General features: G+C 49.2%; 2 protein-coding genes across 4 annotated transcripts in view; one reads left to right on the top strand and one right to left on the bottom strand.

Annotated features, from left to right (window-relative positions):
- Positions 1-17,971, top strand: part of FICD (FIC domain protein adenylyltransferase) — a 1,034,845-nt gene that overhangs the window by 761,539 nt on the left and 255,335 nt on the right. The gene's annotated exons all lie outside the window — the stretch shown is intronic.
- PLBD2 (phospholipase B domain containing 2) overlaps positions 1-17,971 on the bottom strand; it is a 126,308-nt gene that overhangs the window by 64,989 nt on the left and 43,348 nt on the right. For all 3 annotated transcript variants that reach the window (XR_010171121.1, XM_063913282.1, XM_063913281.1), the window contains exon 7: positions 8,389-8,483. Coding sequence is in view for 2 of the 3 variants with exons in the window: in XM_063913282.1 (XP_063769352.1) it covers positions 8,389-8,483 (95 nt within the window). In the remaining variant the exon portion in view is untranslated. The remainder of the gene's footprint in view (positions 1-8,388; positions 8,484-17,971) is intronic.

The raw sequence follows: 17,971 nt of genomic DNA, 5'->3' as shown, positions 1-17,971 counted from the left end.
ACTGAAAATGTTGTTGGAGGATAGCAAACCTGAGTGCTGAAGTGCTACAGGAACATGAAGGCAATCATCCTGAATATCCAGGGATACCATAAAATCCTCCGGCTCCATGGCCAAAATAATGGAACATAAAGTCTCCATATGAAACATAGGCACCCAAATGTACTTGTTTAGCACTTTGACATTGAGTATGGGCTGGAATGACCCATTTGGCTTCTGGACTAGAAACAGGTTGGAAAATAGGATTTTAATTACCTACCGGTAAATCCTTTTCTCGTAGTCCATAAGAGATATTGGGGAGACTTCGTATGATGGGGTACAAAAATTTTTTCACTGGATGTGCTGGCTCCACCCCTCTGTCCCCTTCCACAGACCGTTATCGGTAAAACAGTGCCCGAAGGAGAAAGGACATACATGAGAGAAGGAACATAAGGAGTGGTGAGATTCATGGCAGCACAACACGAACACACAACAAGCAGCAACAGCTGAACAGGTAACCACATATTAAAAAAAAAACCTTGCAGAAAAGTCAACGCACTGAGGCGGACGCCCAACATCCCTTATGGACTACGAGAAAATGATTTACTGGAAGCTAATTAAAATCCTATTTTCTCTAGCATCCATAAGGGATATTGGGGAGACTTAGTACGACGGGGAGGTCCCAAAGCTTACAGAATTGGCGGAAACATGTAGAGACTGCTGCAGAACCGCCTGCCCGTGTTCTTCCCCGACCAGGCAGCAGCTCGGCATAGTTGCAAGGCCGATAATTCAATGGCAGCCACCCAGGAAGAGCCCATTGATCTTGTAGAGTGGGCCTTCAGAGACTTATGAACAGGTAAGGCTGCCGACAAAGGCCTGTTGGATAGTAAGCCTAAGCCAACGAGCAATGGACTGCTTCGAAGCTGGACAACCCTTTTTCTGTGCATCACAGAGCACGAACAAGGAATCTCTCTTTCTGATCCAAGCTGTACGCTTGACATAGATCTTCAAGGCTCGCACAGCATCCAATGCCTCCGGAGGAGCAGAAGTGTCAGAACTGGACGGAACCACAATAGGTTGATTCATGTGGAACGCAGAGACAACCTTCGGCAGAAACTGTTGCCTAGTCCTGAGCTCTGCTCTGTCCTCGAAAAAGACCAAGTATGGACTTTTACACGATAAGGCCCCCCAATTCTGAGACACGTCTAACAGAAGCCAGGGCCAGTAACATCACAGTCTTCCACGTGAGGTACTTGTCTTCTACCATCATTAGAGGTTCAAACCAGGAGGACTGTAGAAATTCCAACACCACATTCAAATCCCAGGGTGCCGTAGGCGGTACAAAAGGAGGTTGTATGTGGAGTACCCATTGCAAGAAGGTCTGAACTTCTGGCAACACTGCCAATATCTTCTGGAAGGAAATGGAGTTCTGAAATCTGGACCTTAATGAAACCCAGATGCAACCCCTTATCCACACAAGAAAAAAGGAATATATGAGACAGCGCTTCTTACTTTGATAAACCTTTATAAAATAAACACAATAAATTACAACACATATAAATACCGGCCAGTATTTTAAAAATATATTATATTCCACAACATATAAAAAACAGTATCACTTAGGGTGTGTACACACGGTGAGATCCTTGCTGTGCCCGATTTTCACTTGCGATTTCCCTTGAACTCCCCGCTGCCCAGCAGCACCGATTTTGACTAACTTTTCTTGAGATATGGACTATGTGTGCTTACGATTTTGGCTTATGTGAGATGTCTTTGACATGTGAGATGAACTAGATAGTACACCGATCTAGCAAGGATTGACTTGCCTGCACAGTCTATCTTTTCTTGCGATGCCGACCTGGCGGGACCGCGTATCGGGATCGCAAGGTGACTTTCACCTTGCGATCTGTGCCAACTTTTCTTGCGATTTTGACTATATAGTCAAAATCGAAAGAAAATCTCACCGTGTGTACAAACCCTTAGAGTGCCAGAATTGGCAGTTCCCAAAGTGGCTAAGTGATACTGTTTTTTATATGTTGTGGAATAGAATATATTTTTTAAATACTGGCCGGTATTTATATGTGTTATTGTAATTTATTGTGTTTTATTTTATAAAGGTTTATCAAAGTAAGAAGCGCCGTCTCATATTCCTTTTTTCGGTTTTCAAATTTGGTGCAATTGGAAGTTAATCCCCGGGACTAGCTGCCGACAACTTTGAGGATAATAGAGCCAGGTTTATATCTTTTGTAAACCCTTATCCACACCAGCCTGCAGGAAACGCAAGAAACGTCCCAAGTGAAACTGCAGGTGGATACGTGTGTACCTCACACCAAGAAACATAACTTCTCCAGATAGGATGATAATATTTGACGTCACAGGTTTCCTGGTCTGAACCATGGTAACAATGACCGTTTTGGAATGGCCCTTGTGAGCTAGAATGTTCCGCTCAACCTCCATGCAGTCAAACAAAGTCGCCGTAATTCCGGGTAGACAAACTGTCCTTGTTGAAGATCGCTTCTTGGTGGTAGAGGCCAAGGGTCTTCGACAGACATGTCCAGAAGATCTGTGTATCACGCCCTCTGAGGCCAATCAGAATTGCCTGGACTCCATCTGACTCGCTTGAGCACCCTTGGGGAGCAACGTAAATCGGAGGAGACAGGTAGACCAGCCAGTAAGGCCAAGGTGACATCAGTGCGTCCACTGCCCTCGCCTGATGGTCCCTGGTTCGTGAGCAATACCAGTGAAGCTTCTTATTGAGTCGAGAAGCTATCATGTCTATCTGTGAGAAGCCCCACCGGTGGATGATCTGCTGGAACACCTGATGGTGGAGTCCTCACTCTCCTGGGTGGAGATTGTGATGACTCAGGAAGTCCGCTTCCCAGTTGTCCACACCCGGAATAAATATTGCAGATATTGCTCTTGCATGTCTTTCCACCCAGAGGAGTATCTTTGACACCTCTCACATGCAGGCTCTGCTTTTTGTGCCTCCTTGCCGATTGATGTACGCCACTGCTGTGGTGTTGTCAGACTCAGACTGAACTTGGATTGCATGATCCGTGAGCAGAGGAGAGGCCTGAAGCAGAGCATTGTAGATCACCCGAAGTTCAAGAATGTTGATCGGAAGGAGGGCTTCGTGGGCTGACCACCTGCCCAGGAACTGTGCCCCTAGGGTGACCACACCCCATACTCGCATCTGCCGTGAGAAGGGTCCAATCCCGAATCCCAAAACCCTGGCCTTCCAGTAGGATGGAGGACCGCAGCCACCATAGGAGGGAAATCCTGGCCTGAGGTGACAGCAGAATCATCCGGTTCATCTGTAGATGTGAACCGGAGCACTTGCTCAGGAGATCCAACTGAAATGTTCTGGCATGGAACCTTCCATATTGGATCGCCTCGTATGAGGTGACCATCTTCCCCAACAATCTGATGCAAAGATGGATGGATACTTGAGCAGGTCGGAGCACCATGCGGACCATCTCCTGAAGTGTTCTCGCTTTGTCCTCCGGGAGGAACATCTTCTGGGCCACCGTATCCAGTGACATCCCCAGAAACAGGAGCCGTTGAGTTGGCTCCAGGTGAGACTTCTGAAGATTGAGAAACCACTCACGGTGTGATAGAAGTTGGATAGTGAGGTCGATATGGAGCAATAAAAGCTCCCTGGATCTTGCTTTTATCAGATGATCGTCCAGGTAAGGGACAACATTGACATCATCTCCGCCATCACCTTTGTGAATATCCTTGGAGCCGTGGACAGGCCAAAGGGTAGTCCAATAGAGCAAACCTCGGATAAGCCTGATGAGTTGGCCAAATTGGAATATGAAGGTAGGTGTCCTTGATATCCAAGGAAACCAGGAATTCCTGTTCTTCCAGGCCCACAATCACTGCCCTCACAGATTCCATTTTGAACTTGAAAACCTTTAGGCAAGGGTTCAGATTAAAAATGGGCCGTACCGAGCCATCTGGCTTTGGTACCACAGACACGGAGTAATAACCCCTGCCTCGCTGTGGTATCAGTACTGGAACAATGACATGGGACCGGACCAACTTTTGGATGGTCTGTTGCAACACAGCTTGCGCATCCTCCAAAGCTGGCAAGCTTGGATTTGAAAAACCGTCGAACTCCAGCTTGTAGCCCTGAGAAATGGAGGTCCCTTACCCAGATATCCTGGCAGAAGCTTTCCCAAATGCGGCTGAAGTGACGCAGTCGAGCTCCCACCTTGAGATCTCCTCGGGGTGGGTGGGCACCGCCATGCTGAGGACTTAGTGGAAGCAGAACTGGTACTCTGTTCCTGAGAACTGGTGGTTGCAGGTTTTTTTTTTTACTTGCCTCTGGTGCCTCTACTCTCATTGGAGGCACCTCTGGCCCTAGATCAAAATCTGTTAGACCGAAAGGACTGAACAGACTGCCCCGGGTAGGAACGCCTAGCCGGTGGGGCCCCAGAGGAGAGAAACGTGGATTTCCCAGCAGTGACTTTGGAAATCCACGTATCCAACTCAACCCCAAAGAGCCATTCCCAAGAAAAGGGAAGGAATTCCACACTGTGCTTTAATTCTGCGTCCGCTATCCACTGACGCAACCACAAAGCCCTGTGCACCAACACTGCCATGGCGGAAGTACTAGCACTAATATTCCCCATCTCCTTGAGCGAGTCACACAGGACGTGTGTAGTGTCCTGAATGTGCTTGAGGAGAGTTGTCATAGTGACCAGAGGCATAGCCCCGGAGAGGCCCTCCTGGTAACCCACGTATGAATGGCATGGGTCATCCAGCAACCTGCTATGACCAGCCTTTGCAATACACCTGCTGCCATGTAAATAGATTTGAGTGTAGTCTCTGTCCCCAGGATCCTTCATGGTAAAGGAGCCCGGGGAAGGCAGCACCGCCTTTTTGGACAGTCGAGAGACTGATACGTCAATCCCCGGGAGATCTTCCCAGAATTTCCTATCTTTAGGAGCAAATGGGAAAGTGCGCAAAAACCTCTTTAACACTTGGAATTTTGTCTGGATTTTCCCAGGCCAACTTGAATAGGTCACCTAACGCGACAGAAACCGGAAAAGTGACATTAGGCTTGTTTTGTTTAAAGAAAAAAACTGCTGTGACGCGGCGTCCTCTAGAGGGAGCTTTAACACGTCCCATATAGCCAGAATGAGGGGTTCAATTCCCTGAGCAGAATCGGAATCTCCACTAATGGGATCCAAGTCCTCCCCATCCTCCTGTATATCCTCATCTGAATCAGAGAGTAGGGCAGCTAAACCACATTTCTGTGGACCTGCATGAGTGATGGAGGGCTGAGTAACATCTGCCCTAGCAGCTAAGTCTGCAACAGCCTGTTGTAGTAGCCGAGTTTTCTGAACATTAGCAGTGAGTGGTGATGACATATCAGACATCATAGTTTTAAAGAGACCCTAGCCAGGGGGGCTCTGGACCCTCTCCCCCAGCCCCTTCAATGATCTGTGAAGATTGGCTGCATTGTTCACATGAAACAGAATCAGTAGATAAGGGAGAGAATCTGGTGTGGCATACACTACAGAGTGTGTGTTTACCCATGTTTACAGTAATCACAATGACACACACAGTAATACTGATCAAGCCTGCCCTTTCTGTATGCGAGAGGAGACACCAGCACACCCCCAGTGAGGCTGTCAGCTAACTAAATCAGTGAAACACTAGTAATTTCTGTCCTGTAGAGGAAACGGATTGTGTATAAAAGCGGCTCGCACCCGTTGCTACACCGTGTACCAGTTTTCCAACGTGTCTTGGGAGTCAGGAAGAGCTGTTTGCGGTTTGCTGCTGCAGTAAGCAGAGGAAGGCACCAAAATGCCTCTGGACCCGCTCCGAGGTAGCTGGAAATCTAGGATTGGATTTTTGTGTGGAAGGAAACTTCACTTACTTGGAGTATGCTTCTGGATCCAAAACACTGTTTAATTCTTTACCAAAAAGAATATCTCCAGCAAAAAAAGGCAAAGACTCCAGAACCTTCTTGGATTCCGAGTCAGCTTTCCATGTACGTAGCCAAACCGCTACGGCTGAGGCAGATGCTGAGAGGCAATTGTACCCATATCCAAGGCTGCTTCTTCCATAAAAATAGCTGCCTATTAGATATCTGCAATATGGGATTTTTGCTCTCTAGATGCCATTGAAAAGGTCATCCTCCAATGCATCAGCCCAGGCTGCCACGGCTTTTGCCATCTAGGCTGAAGCCATGGCTGGTCTTATAATTGCCCCAGACAAGGAAAAAATGGTTTTAAGAAAACCATCTATTTTCCTATCCGTGACATCATTTAATGATGTCGTAGGCAGAGGTAATGTAGATTTTCGCACGAATCGGTTGACATGCGTATCTACTTTGGTGAGCCTCCTCCCTTTTTAAAGAGTCCCCAGCCGGAATAGGATAATGGGAAATCCATACTTCTTACTGGGTATAACCCAAGCCTCTTGCATAATTTCCGTCAGCTGTTCTGACTCGGGAGACTCCGTCCTAACTATTTTGGGATGTTTAAACACAGGTGCACTTCGATTTTAACAAAGGCTCTGCTGCCTCTTCTAAGGATAGAATGGCTTTCATAGCACGAATTAGCTCAGGAATGTCCACCAAGCTGAGGCCTTCCTCCACGTCTCTCTATGCAGACCCGGAGTGCGATGAGTCCTCATCCTCCAAAGAGTCCTCATCTGAAACATGTGTAAACTGTGAAGATGTTTCATGTCTATGTGATTTACTTACCACCAGCCTTTCACCCTGTTTCTGTTGAGAGGCTGCAGATTCCTGTACTGGATGCGATAACCCCCAGGTGGAATGTTGCATGTAATGGTTAATAGAGTAACCTATCCCTGGTATAGGAGCTGGCATTATCCTCAGCTATATTGGATGATGTCTGTGCAAAAGTAGCCCGTGGGGGTTCAACCGGAATCTGCCTGCCTCTGAATATTCAAGAGGCTTTGCTGAAAGCTAAAACTATTTGCACATAATCCATTTTGAACCAGATCAGGAGAGGTAAACCCAGCTTTGCAAGACAAACATGACATGAAATAAGTGTTGGTGCTGCTGTGGAGTGTATCCTCCTCACCCTTGCCTCTTAGACATGATAAAATAATATCACACACCTTAACAGTGTTAACTACACAAATTGTGACTGCAATCACTTTAAAATTTGTTAAATTGACATACAATCCGATCCCTCCTGCTTTGCACCAGCATTTAGGATCAGAATACACAGAAACGGACAGAAAATAGTACAGTCAGCAATCAGTCACAGGTAATACATTAGTATAATAAACAATAGGAGCACATGATCAACTACAGATGCTGTACATTTCAAGTATGTAGGAGAAACATATTACGGCATTACCTTATATAGGAGTTGAAACGTATTCAGTCGCTCAGCAAAAGAAAACAGCAGCAATAGTTTATAGAGTCATATGCATCAGGCACTTCTCCAACTATTCGTACCAAAAGGTAGATAAACTTAGTGCTGTATCACAAAGCTCAGGAGAGTGGTATACAGGGAGACTTCACCCTGCTTCAAGGATTGAGCAATATACGTTAGTGAACGCAGAGTGGATCCAGACGTTATTAGGGTACACAATCGCATCAGTCATACAGCTGCCTATGTTGCAACTGGGTCTTTTTAGATACACAGCGTCTCAGACGGAAGCAGGAGCTCACTCGGAGGAAACTGCACATCAACCCTAGGGATCGCGGCCTCATACTACCCCAGGAGCCCATGATCCCCGAGGCCTAGCGCTGTTGGCAGCAGCATCAGCGGCTGTTTGGTGGTGTCCATCCCGAAACAGTGCAGATGCGTCTCGCGTTTACCCTACTAAGCGGAACCGATGCCTTACCTTCTCCCTGTGCTCCGGCCACAGCATGGTAACGTTTGCTGGACTTGCTAGTACATCATACACAGACACCCGCCGAAACAGCACTCTACACGTGGGTAAGAGTTGTCGTAACCCGGCGGGGAGTTGTTGGAGCGACTCTAAGGTAGGTATAAGACGCTTTTTAGAAGGAAAGACCGCTCATAAAATATAGTAAGACTATAAAATAAAATAAAAAGCTTATGGCTGCTAAAAACCATTAGCAAATTGATCATGATCCGGCTCCTGCGGCACCAAACAAAACTGAATTGCCTGAGCCAGGAGGCGGGGATATAGGGACGGGACCGCTGCATTCTGGGGAGGCTGAAAGCTTTGATCGTTTGGTGCCAATCCTGTGTCGCTACTTCAAATCCCAATGTTATCCTGCAGATAACCTGTGGACCCTGCAGGAGAGAAAAAACCCATTGATCTATGACATATGATATGCAGGTAATAAAATTGTATTCCGTTAAGGTCCATATGGGTTCAATGCTAAACAAGTTAGTACACAGGCTGCAGTGTGACAATGACATTGTTGGTATGGCCACGAATACTCACTAAACCACTGCTCAGCTGGTAGAAGTCATCACCAGAGAAGATGGTGCCTGGGTAGGAGGAGAATGTCTGAGCCCAGCCCGGTACCACAGTGCCCCCTGAGGACAATCAATACACAATTAACAGCAAAATGAAAAACTAAACAATTCCATGTTTGTGTATTTTCAGCCAATAAAGCAGGACTACTCTAACCTATATTTACATTTGCTGGGCATTACAGGTGTACAGCTTACTTCACACTCTGCTAATTTAAATAATGCCTATATTATGCGAGAGGCACAGTACCATAGGTGATTCCTCTAGACCACAGTATACTATTAATACCTTTGCATCGTTACAATTAGACTTAACCAGGCAAAAATAGGATTTTGGTTACCTACCGGTAAATCCTTTTCTCGTAATCCGTAGAGGATGCTGGGGTCCATATTAGTACCATTGGGTATAGACGGGTCCACCAGGAGCCATTGGCACTTTAAGAGTTTAATAGTGTGGGCTGGCTCCTCCCTCTATGCCCCTCCTACCAGACTCAGTCTAGAAACTGTGCCTGAGGAGACGACATACTTCGAGAGAAGGAATTACACAGATAGTGGCGAGATTCATACCAGCTCACACAACAGTCAAATCCAGCTAACATGCCGGAACAACTCCGCAACAGCTGAAACAGTAAATAACGCAGAACTTACCTAGAAACCAGGCAGTACTGAACTATAAAATCAATGCAGGAAAACTAAGCGCTGGGCGCCGCCCAGTATCCTCTACGGACTACGAGAAAAGGATTTACCGGTAGGTAACCAAAATCCTATTTTCCGTTACGTCCTAGAGGATGCTGGGGTCCATATTAGTACCATGGGGATGTACCAAAGCTCCCAGAACTGGAGGGAGAGCGTGGAGGCTCCTGCAACACTGCTTGACCAAACTTGAGGTCATCAGAGGCCAAAGTATCGAACTTGTAAAACTTGGCAAACGTGTTCGACCCAGACCAAATAGCTGCTCGGCAGAGTTGCACCGCCGAGACACCCCGGGCAGCCGCCCAGGAAGAGCCCAATTTACAAGAAGTGGGCCTTTCCACATCTGGATTGCAGTGTCTGAATTCTGTAATCAGCATGCTGGATCGTGAACCTGATCCAGCGTGAAATAGACTGCTTAGAAGCAGGACATCCAATTTTCTTTGGATCATAGAGGACAAATAGAGAGTCACTTTACCTATGACGAGCCGTCCTCTTCACGTAAATCTTCAAAGTCCTCTTTACATCCAAGGCCTTTGAAACAAATGAGGAGACAGTAGCCACTGGCACCACAATAGGTTAGTTGATGTGGAAAGCGGACAACCTTAGGTAGGAACTGTGGACGAGTCCTAAGTTCCGCCCTGTCTTCATGGAAGATAAGATAGGTGCTTTTACAAGCTAAAGCCCCAATTCCGACACGCATCGTGCAGAAGCCAAGGCCAACAAGGTGACCGCCTTCCACGTGAGAAACTTGAGATCAGCCTCCTGTAGAGGCTCAAACCAAGCAGATTGCAAGAACTGCAATACCACATCAAGATCCCATGGAGCCGTAGGCGCCACAAAGGGAGGCTGGATGTGCAAAACCCATTTCAAAAAGGTAAGAACCTCAGGAAGAACAGCCAATTGTTTTTGGAAGAAGACTGACAAAGCAGAGATCTGGACCTTGATGGAGCCCAGTATCAAACCCATATCCACCCCTGCCTGTAGGAAAAAGGAGAGAACAGCCAAGTTGAAACTCCACCACCAGAAACTTCTTGGCCTCACACCAAGAAACATATTTCTTCCAAATGCGATGGTAATGCTTAGACGTTACCCCCTTCCTGGCCTGTATCAGGGTAGGAATAACATCACTCGGTATACCCTTCCGAGTTAAGATCTGGCGTTCAACCGCCATGCCGTCAAACGAAGCCGCGGTAAGTCTTGATAAGCAAACGGCCCCTGCAGAAGCAGATCCTCCCAAAGAGGTAAAGGCCGTGGATCTTCCAGCAGATCCACGTACCAAGCCCACCTTGGCCAGTCCGGAACAATGAGGATTGCCAGAACCTTTGTTCTTCTCACGAGCTGAAGAACCTTTGGTATCAGAGGAAGTGGAGGGAACACATACACTGCCTTGAACACCCACAGTGTTACCAGTGCTTCCACCGTCACTGCCTGTGGGTCTCTTGACCTGGAACAGTACCTCCGTAGTTTCTTGTTGAGGCGGGAGATCAATCATGTCTATGTGAGGAACCCCCCACCAACCAGTTACCTCCTCAAACACCTCCGGATGGAGGCCCCACTCCCCTGGATGGAGATAGAGTCTGCTGAGGAAGTCTGCTTCCCAGTTGTCTACCCCCGGAATGAAGATTGCCGACATTGCCACCGCGTGCCTTTCTGACCAGATGAGGATTTTGACACCTCTGCCATGGCAGTTCTGCTCTTCGTTCCGCCTTGTCGGTTTATGTAGGCCACTGTGGTCACATTGTCCAACTGCACCTGAACAGCCCCATCCTGTAGAAGGTGTGCTGCTTGCAGAAGGGCGTTGTAAACTGCCCCGAGTTCCAGGATGTTTATTGGGAGAAGCGACTTGATCCGACCATCGTCCCTGAAAGGTTTTCCCCAGAGTGACCGCTCCCCAACCTCTTAGACTTGCATCCGTGGTCAAAAGTATCCAGTCTTGAATTCCGAACCTTCTCCCTTCCAGAAGGCGTGGAAGTTGTAGCCACCAGAAGAGTGAAATCCTGGCTTTCGGAGACGGGCGTATCCTCTTGTGCATGTGTAGGTGAGAGCCCGACCACTGGTCCAATAGGTCCAGCTGAAAGGGTCGAGCATGAAACCTGCCATACTGCAGAGCCTCGTAGGCAGAAACCATCTTCACCAGAAGGCGTATGCATTGATGAACAGATACCCAGGCAGGCTTTAGGACCTCCCGGACCATTGCTTGAATCACCAACGCTTTCTCCACCGGGAGAAATACCCTCTGCACTTCTGTGTCGAGGATCATTCCCAGGAAAGACAGCCGCCTTGTCCGCTCCAGATGAGACTTCGGAAAGTTTTAGGATCCAACCATGCCTCCTGAGGAGCCACATCGTGAGTGTGATGGAAAGCAACAACCTCTCCCTGGATGACGCCTTGATCAGGGGATCGTCCAGATATGGAATTATGTTCACCCCCTGTTTGCGGAGAAGAACCATCATCTCCGCCATCACCTTGGTGAAAATCCTCGGTGCAGTGGAGAGGCCAAACGGTAGCGCCTGAAACGGATAGTGATCGTCCATCAGCGCAAACCAGAGATATGCTTGATGCGGCGCCCAAGTGGGAATGTGGAGGTAAGCATCCTTGATGTCCAGGGACACCAGGAACTCCCCCCTCCGACAGACCTGAGAGGACAGCTCTCAGAGATTCCATCTTGAATTTGAACTCCCTGAGAAAAGAATTCAAAGATTTTAAGTTTAGAATAGGCCGTACCGAACCATCCGGTTTCCGTACCATGAAAAGGTTCGAATAATAACCCTCGTTCCTCTGCTGAAGTGGGACCGGAACAATGACCTCTGACATCACCAATTTTCTGATGGCCTCCAGAAGAATTGTCCCGTCTGCCAGCAGGGCTGGAAAGCCTGACTTGAAGAAACGGTGAGGCGGGGGATCTTGAAACTCCAGTCCGTACCCTCTGGACACTATATCCAGAACCCTGGGGTCCAGACCAGACGACACCCAGACGTGGCTGAACTGCCGGAGTCTCGCCCCCACCTGACCTTCCTCCAGGCCTAGCTGTCCGTCATGCGGAGGACTTAGGGGTATCAGAAGCGGGCTTCTGGGCCTGGGAACCTGTGGGAGCAGGTTTCTTTCCTTTGACACGACCACCTCTGAAGAAGGTGTTCGAAAGCTTATTCTTTCTAGGCCTCACGGGCCAAAAGGACTGTCGGGGTAGATGAAAAAGGCTTCTCCGTAGCCGGTGCAGCTGAGGGGAGAAAAGGAGACTTACCCGCGGTAGCCGTGGCAATACACGCATCCTGCGCCTCCCCAAAGAGAGCATGACCCTTGTATGGAAGGCCCTCCATACACTACCTGGATTCAGAGTCCGCCGACCAGTTGCGCAGCCAGAGACCTCTGCGAGCCGAGACTGACATGGAGGAGATCTCCGCAGCCATGGAACCCAGGTCCTTCATGGAATCCACCAGGAACCCTGCAGAATCCTGAATATTACGTAAAAATAAATCAACGTCACCTTTGTCCAGCGTAGTCAATTCCTCCTGCAGAGTGATTGACAACCTGGCAATAGCTTTAGCAATCCAAGCACAGGCTATAGTAGGCCGCAATATAGCCCCTGAAGCCGTGTAAATGGATTTCAGTGTAGCATCCACCTTGCGATCTGCCAGGTCCTTTAACGCGGTAGATCCAGGGACCGGTAACACCACCTGCTTGGACAGCCTGGATACAGAGGTGTCGACTATCGGCAGGAACTCCCATCTCTTCCTCTGGGAAGGGAAAAGCCACCAAGACCCTCTAGGGAATCTGGAATTTCTTTTCCGGAGTTTCCCATGCCTTTTCAAAAAGGGGGGGGGAGGGGTTCTTATTATCCGTAAAGAAAGCCTCCTCCACCTGTTCCGGAGCTGTGTCCGAAATGTGTAAAACATCCCTAACAGCCTCAATCATCAACTGCACCCCCTTGGCAAGTGATGCCGTCCCCCTCAACACATCCCCATCACCATCTGCAGCGTCAGAGTTGGTGTCCGTATCATCCTGCATAATTGCAAGCACACGTTTAGGAGAATGTACCGCAGGGGACCCAGAGGAGGCAGAATCAGACCATACCACCATAGAGGACCTGAGTGGCATGCTCAGTCCTAGCAGAAATCTGAGAAATAGTACCCCCTCAGAGAGACCAACCATTCTGGCTCTCTAGCTGGGGTCTGCGCTAAAACAGTGCAATCCTGATTACATGGAATGGAATCTTCCTGGGAAGACAAATCCTCTGCAGCATATGAAAATGTCCCTAGACATGTTGTCTCACACCCCCAAACACCCCAAGGTATTGGGTAAGCAGAGCCCCCCCCCCCCCCCCCCCCAAGAATGGCAGAAAGAGAGATTGGAGCCAACCCACACACAGCACATTTCAGTTAACAGGAGTCCCTTCCCAGCGCTGACTGTGTCCCTTAATAGGTGACACAGCCTTTAAGCAGCCTCCCCTCCCTTCTACAGCCCCCTGGTACCGTACAGACTGCTGGAGAAAGCTCTGGAGGGACCTGGATCCAGTGAACAGTGATTGCAGGCAGGAAAAATGGTACTGAATGCTGCTGGGTCCGCTCTGAGGAGAAGCTCCACCCCCTTCAATGGTGCCGTCTTCTCGCTCACATGAGGATTATACTGGCCCGGAGGATTGTGCTGACCTGGATCCTCAGACCCCGACATACCTGAAACGACCAGTGTAGGGTCCGGAGCTGGCCCAAGGCGCTCCCTCTTAGCGTCGCACCAAGGTACCGCTGAGCCTTCCAGTAGCGCGGGCAAGACCGCGCTCCTGAACTTGTAGCCACCCTCTTCACACCGTCCCCCCGCTTGCAAGGGGGGGGGGGGGGGGGGGGAGTGACTCACTCGCCACCCTTCAGCTCCTGAGGGGGTGGCGGCTGGCATTCCCCTGCGGCGGGGCACAATCAGACCCCTCTGAAGCCAGCGTCCAGTCAGCGGGAGCAGTGGCTCAAGACCCCGCAGAGTGGACACTGCTTCCGCCCCGCCCCGCCCCCCCCCCCCCCAGTCCCACGCTGCAGGGAGGCCGTCGCCAACAGACTCCCTGTAAAATAAAAAAAACCTGAAAAGGAAGAAAAATACTCTTCACCAAGAGAACTCTGTAGAGCTCCCCTAGCTGTGACCGGCTCCTCCGGTCACATTTTCTAAACAGTCTGGTAGGAGGGGCATAGAGGGAGGAGCCAGCCCACACTATTAAACTCTTAAAGTACCAATGGTACCAATATGGACCCCAGCATCCTCTAGGACGTAAGTGGGGGAAAAAAAACCCCAAAACCTTCTGTTAGTAAAGGTGTATTATAGCCCCCCCCCCCTCCCCCGAGACAAAATCAATTCAGACATTAAATAGACCCCAATGTATTTTAAAGAAGTTATTACTATCACACTGTTTGTAACAACTCACATCCTGTTTCTCATGGAACAGCAGTTATACTTTTTGCTAAATTTGACAGAAAGAACATTAACACATTTATGTAAAAAAAGGATTTATGGTAAGAACTTACAGTTGCTAAATCTCTTTCTGTGAGGTAAACTGGGTTCCACAGGGATAACATCGGGGTGTAGAGTATGATCTTGATCAGAGGCACCAACAGGCTAAAAGCTTTGAATGTTCCCAAGATGCTCAGCGCCTCTATAACCCCGCCTCTGTGCACAGGAGCTCTGTTTTGTTAACCAGTCCAACGCAGTAGCAGGTAAAAGAAACAGTTAGTAGCCACGTACACCACATTCTCATGACAGAAGGTATCGGCGGCTATTGCCATACAAACCCAAAGAAGCTAAGTGCGTCAGGGTGGGCGCCCTGTGGAACCAAGTGTACCTCGCAGAAAGATTTAACAACGGTAAGTTCTTAACAAATCTCCTTTTCTGCAGCGGGGTACACTGGGTTCCACAGGGAATACATCGGGGATGTCCTAAAGCAGTTCCTCATGGGAGGGGACGAACTGTAGCGGGCACAAGAACCCGGCATCCAAAGGAAGCATCCTTGGAGGCGGATGTTTCGAAGGCATAGAACCTTATGAACGTGTTCACTGAGGATCACGTAGCCGCCTTGCACAATCGTTCAAGGGTCGTACCACGGCGTGCCGCCCAAGAAGGTCCAACCGTCAGTAGAATGAGCTTTGATGGTAGCAGGAGCTGGAAGACCAGCCTGTACATAAGCATGTGCAATCACCATTCTAATCCATCCGGCCAGGGTCTGCTTATTTGCAGGCCAACCACGTTTCTGAAAACCAAAGTGTACAAAAAAAAAAAAAAAAAAAAAAAAAATCAGACTTCATTACGGAGGCTGTTCTCTTCACATAGATACGGAGAGCCCGTACCACATCCAAAGATCGCTCTTTGGAGGATAATTCAGGAGAGATTAAAGGCTGGAAACACAATCTCTTGGTTAAGGTGGAAAGAAGACACCACCTTAGGTAGATAACCAGGGTGTGTCCTAAAAACCGCCCGGTCATGGTGAAAAATCAGAAAGGGTGACCGACAGGATAAGGCACCCAAGTCTGAAACCCGTCTAGCAGAGGCAATAGCCAGCAGAAACAAGACCTTAAGAGTAAGCCACTTAAGGTCCACAGATTCAAGAGGTTCAAACGGAGACCCTTGCAAGGCCTCCAGAACTATCGACAAATCCCAAGGAGCCACAGGCGAGACATAGGGAGGTTGAATCTGTAACACACCCTGAGTGAATGTATGAACTTCAGGCAGAGTCGCAATTTTTCTCAGAAACCATACAGACAAGGCAGAAATATGAACCTTGAAGGAGGCCAGACGAAGGCCTAAGTCCAGGCCACATTGCAGGAAGGCCAACAGTTTGGCCATACTGAACTTGTAAGCGTCATGAATGTTAGATGCGCACCAATCAAAATAAGAATTCCAGAACCTATAATAAATCCGAGCCAAACCCGGCTTACGGGCCTTCAACATGGTTTGAATGACCGCCTCAGAAAATCCTTTGGCCCTTAGAACTGAAGCTTCTAGAGCCACGCCGTCAAAGCCAGCCGGGCCAAATCCTGTTATACATAAGTGCCCTGAACGAGGAGGTCTGGGCGTTGCGGAAGTAGAAGAGGACGCTCAATCAAGAGACCCTGTAGGTCTGAGAACCAATGCCGTCTGGGCCACGCTGGAGCGATCAGAAGTAGGATTCCTCCTTCTTGCTTGAACTTCCTTATTACCCTGGGCAGGAGTGACACCGGAGGCAACATGTACGGCAGCCGGAAGTTCAATGGAATTGCCAGTGCTTCCTCGAACGCTGCTTGAGGATCCCTTGTAATTGCTCCGAAGACCGGAACCTTGCGATTGTGTCGAGACGCCACCAGGTCTACATCTAGTAGGCACCCTTATCCACTAGGAGTTGAAATACTTCTGGATGGAGGCTCCACTCTCCGGCGTGTTCGTCCTGACGACTGAGGAAGTCCGCTTCCCAGTTGAGGACCCCCGGAATGAACACTGCCGATACGGCCGGCAGATGGCGTTCCGCCCACTGAAGAATCCTGGACACTTCCATCATAGCCATGCGGCTTCGAGTGCCGCCTTGATGATTTATGTACGCCACCGTGGCGGCATTGTCTGACTGTACTTGAACAGGCCTGTTCTGTATGAGATACTGGGCCAGGTTTAGACCATTGAACACCGCCCGCAATTCCAGAATGTTAAATCGGGAGGAGAGACTCCTCCCTGGTCCACCGACCCTGTAGAGAGTTGCTCCAACACCACTCCCCAACCCCGCAGACTGGTATCAGTCGTCAGAAGGACCCAGTTGGAGATCCAAAAGGGACGACCCCTGCTCAAACGATGGTCCTGTAGCCACCAGCTCAGTGACAGAGGAACCTCTGGAGACAAGGAGATCATGCGAGACCTAATCTGGTGAGGTAGGTCATCCCACTTGGCAAGAATCAGCTTCTACAGAGGGCGGGAATGAAATGGAGCACTCTACCATGTTGAATGCAGACACCATGAGGCCTAGTATTTGCATCGCCGAGTGTATTAACACTCGCGGGTGAGAGAGGAAGCACCGAATTCCGTCCTGAAGGTTCAGGACCTTCTCCTGAGACAAGAATAGCCGCTGGTTGTGAGTGTCCAACAATACCCCCAGGTGCACCATGCTCTGAGCAGGGACCAGGGAAGATTTCTTCTAGCCGAGCCACCCGTGGGTTTGCAGAAACTGGACCGTCGGATCCAGATGGAGAATTGCCAGGATCAGCAAGTCGTCCAGATATGGTAGGACCCCCGACGGTGGGAGTAGGGTCGTCATTACTGCCATGACCTTTGTGAAAACTAGCAGAGCCGTGGTCAATCCTAAAGGTAAGGCCCGAAATTGATAATGGAGGTTGCCAATAGCAAACCGCAAGTATTGCTGATGCAACATGGCAATAGGAATGGAGGTAAGCATCCTGTATGTCCAGGGAGACCATATAGTCCCCGGGCTCCAAAGCCAGAACAATAGAGCGAAGAGTTTCCATACAAAACTTGGAGACCCTCACAAATTTGTTCAAGGACTTGAGGTGGAGAATGGGCCAGGAGGAACCATTCGGTTTCGGGACTAGGTACAGCGGTGAATAGTACTAGTATTCACGCTAGGCTGTTTTAGCAGGGTGCTGCGCCCTGTCCGATTTTTAAAGGCAAAATCCACCCTGCCCCTTCTGCGGCGCCCTGCTAGAACAGCCGCCCGCTTCCTGCCCTCCCAGCATGTAAAGATGACAGACGCCCCCTATAGCAACGTCTGTGGGCCACACCGCCCACTAAAATGACGTTTGCATGCCCCCCCCCCCCCCACCAGTCCAGATCCACAGACCAGGACCGTAGCCAGAGAATCCGGCGAGCCAGAATGGACATAGTAGAGGCCTTGGCCGCCAAAACACCGGCAT

Source organism: Pseudophryne corroboree, chromosome 1 (assembly GCF_028390025.1).
Source record: "Pseudophryne corroboree isolate aPseCor3 chromosome 1, aPseCor3.hap2, whole genome shotgun sequence".
NCBI classification, from domain to species: Eukaryota; Metazoa; Chordata; class Amphibia; order Anura; family Myobatrachidae; genus Pseudophryne; species Pseudophryne corroboree.
The sequence above is the reverse complement of the archived record's forward strand: the minus strand, read 5'-3'. Positions and strand labels throughout refer to the sequence as shown.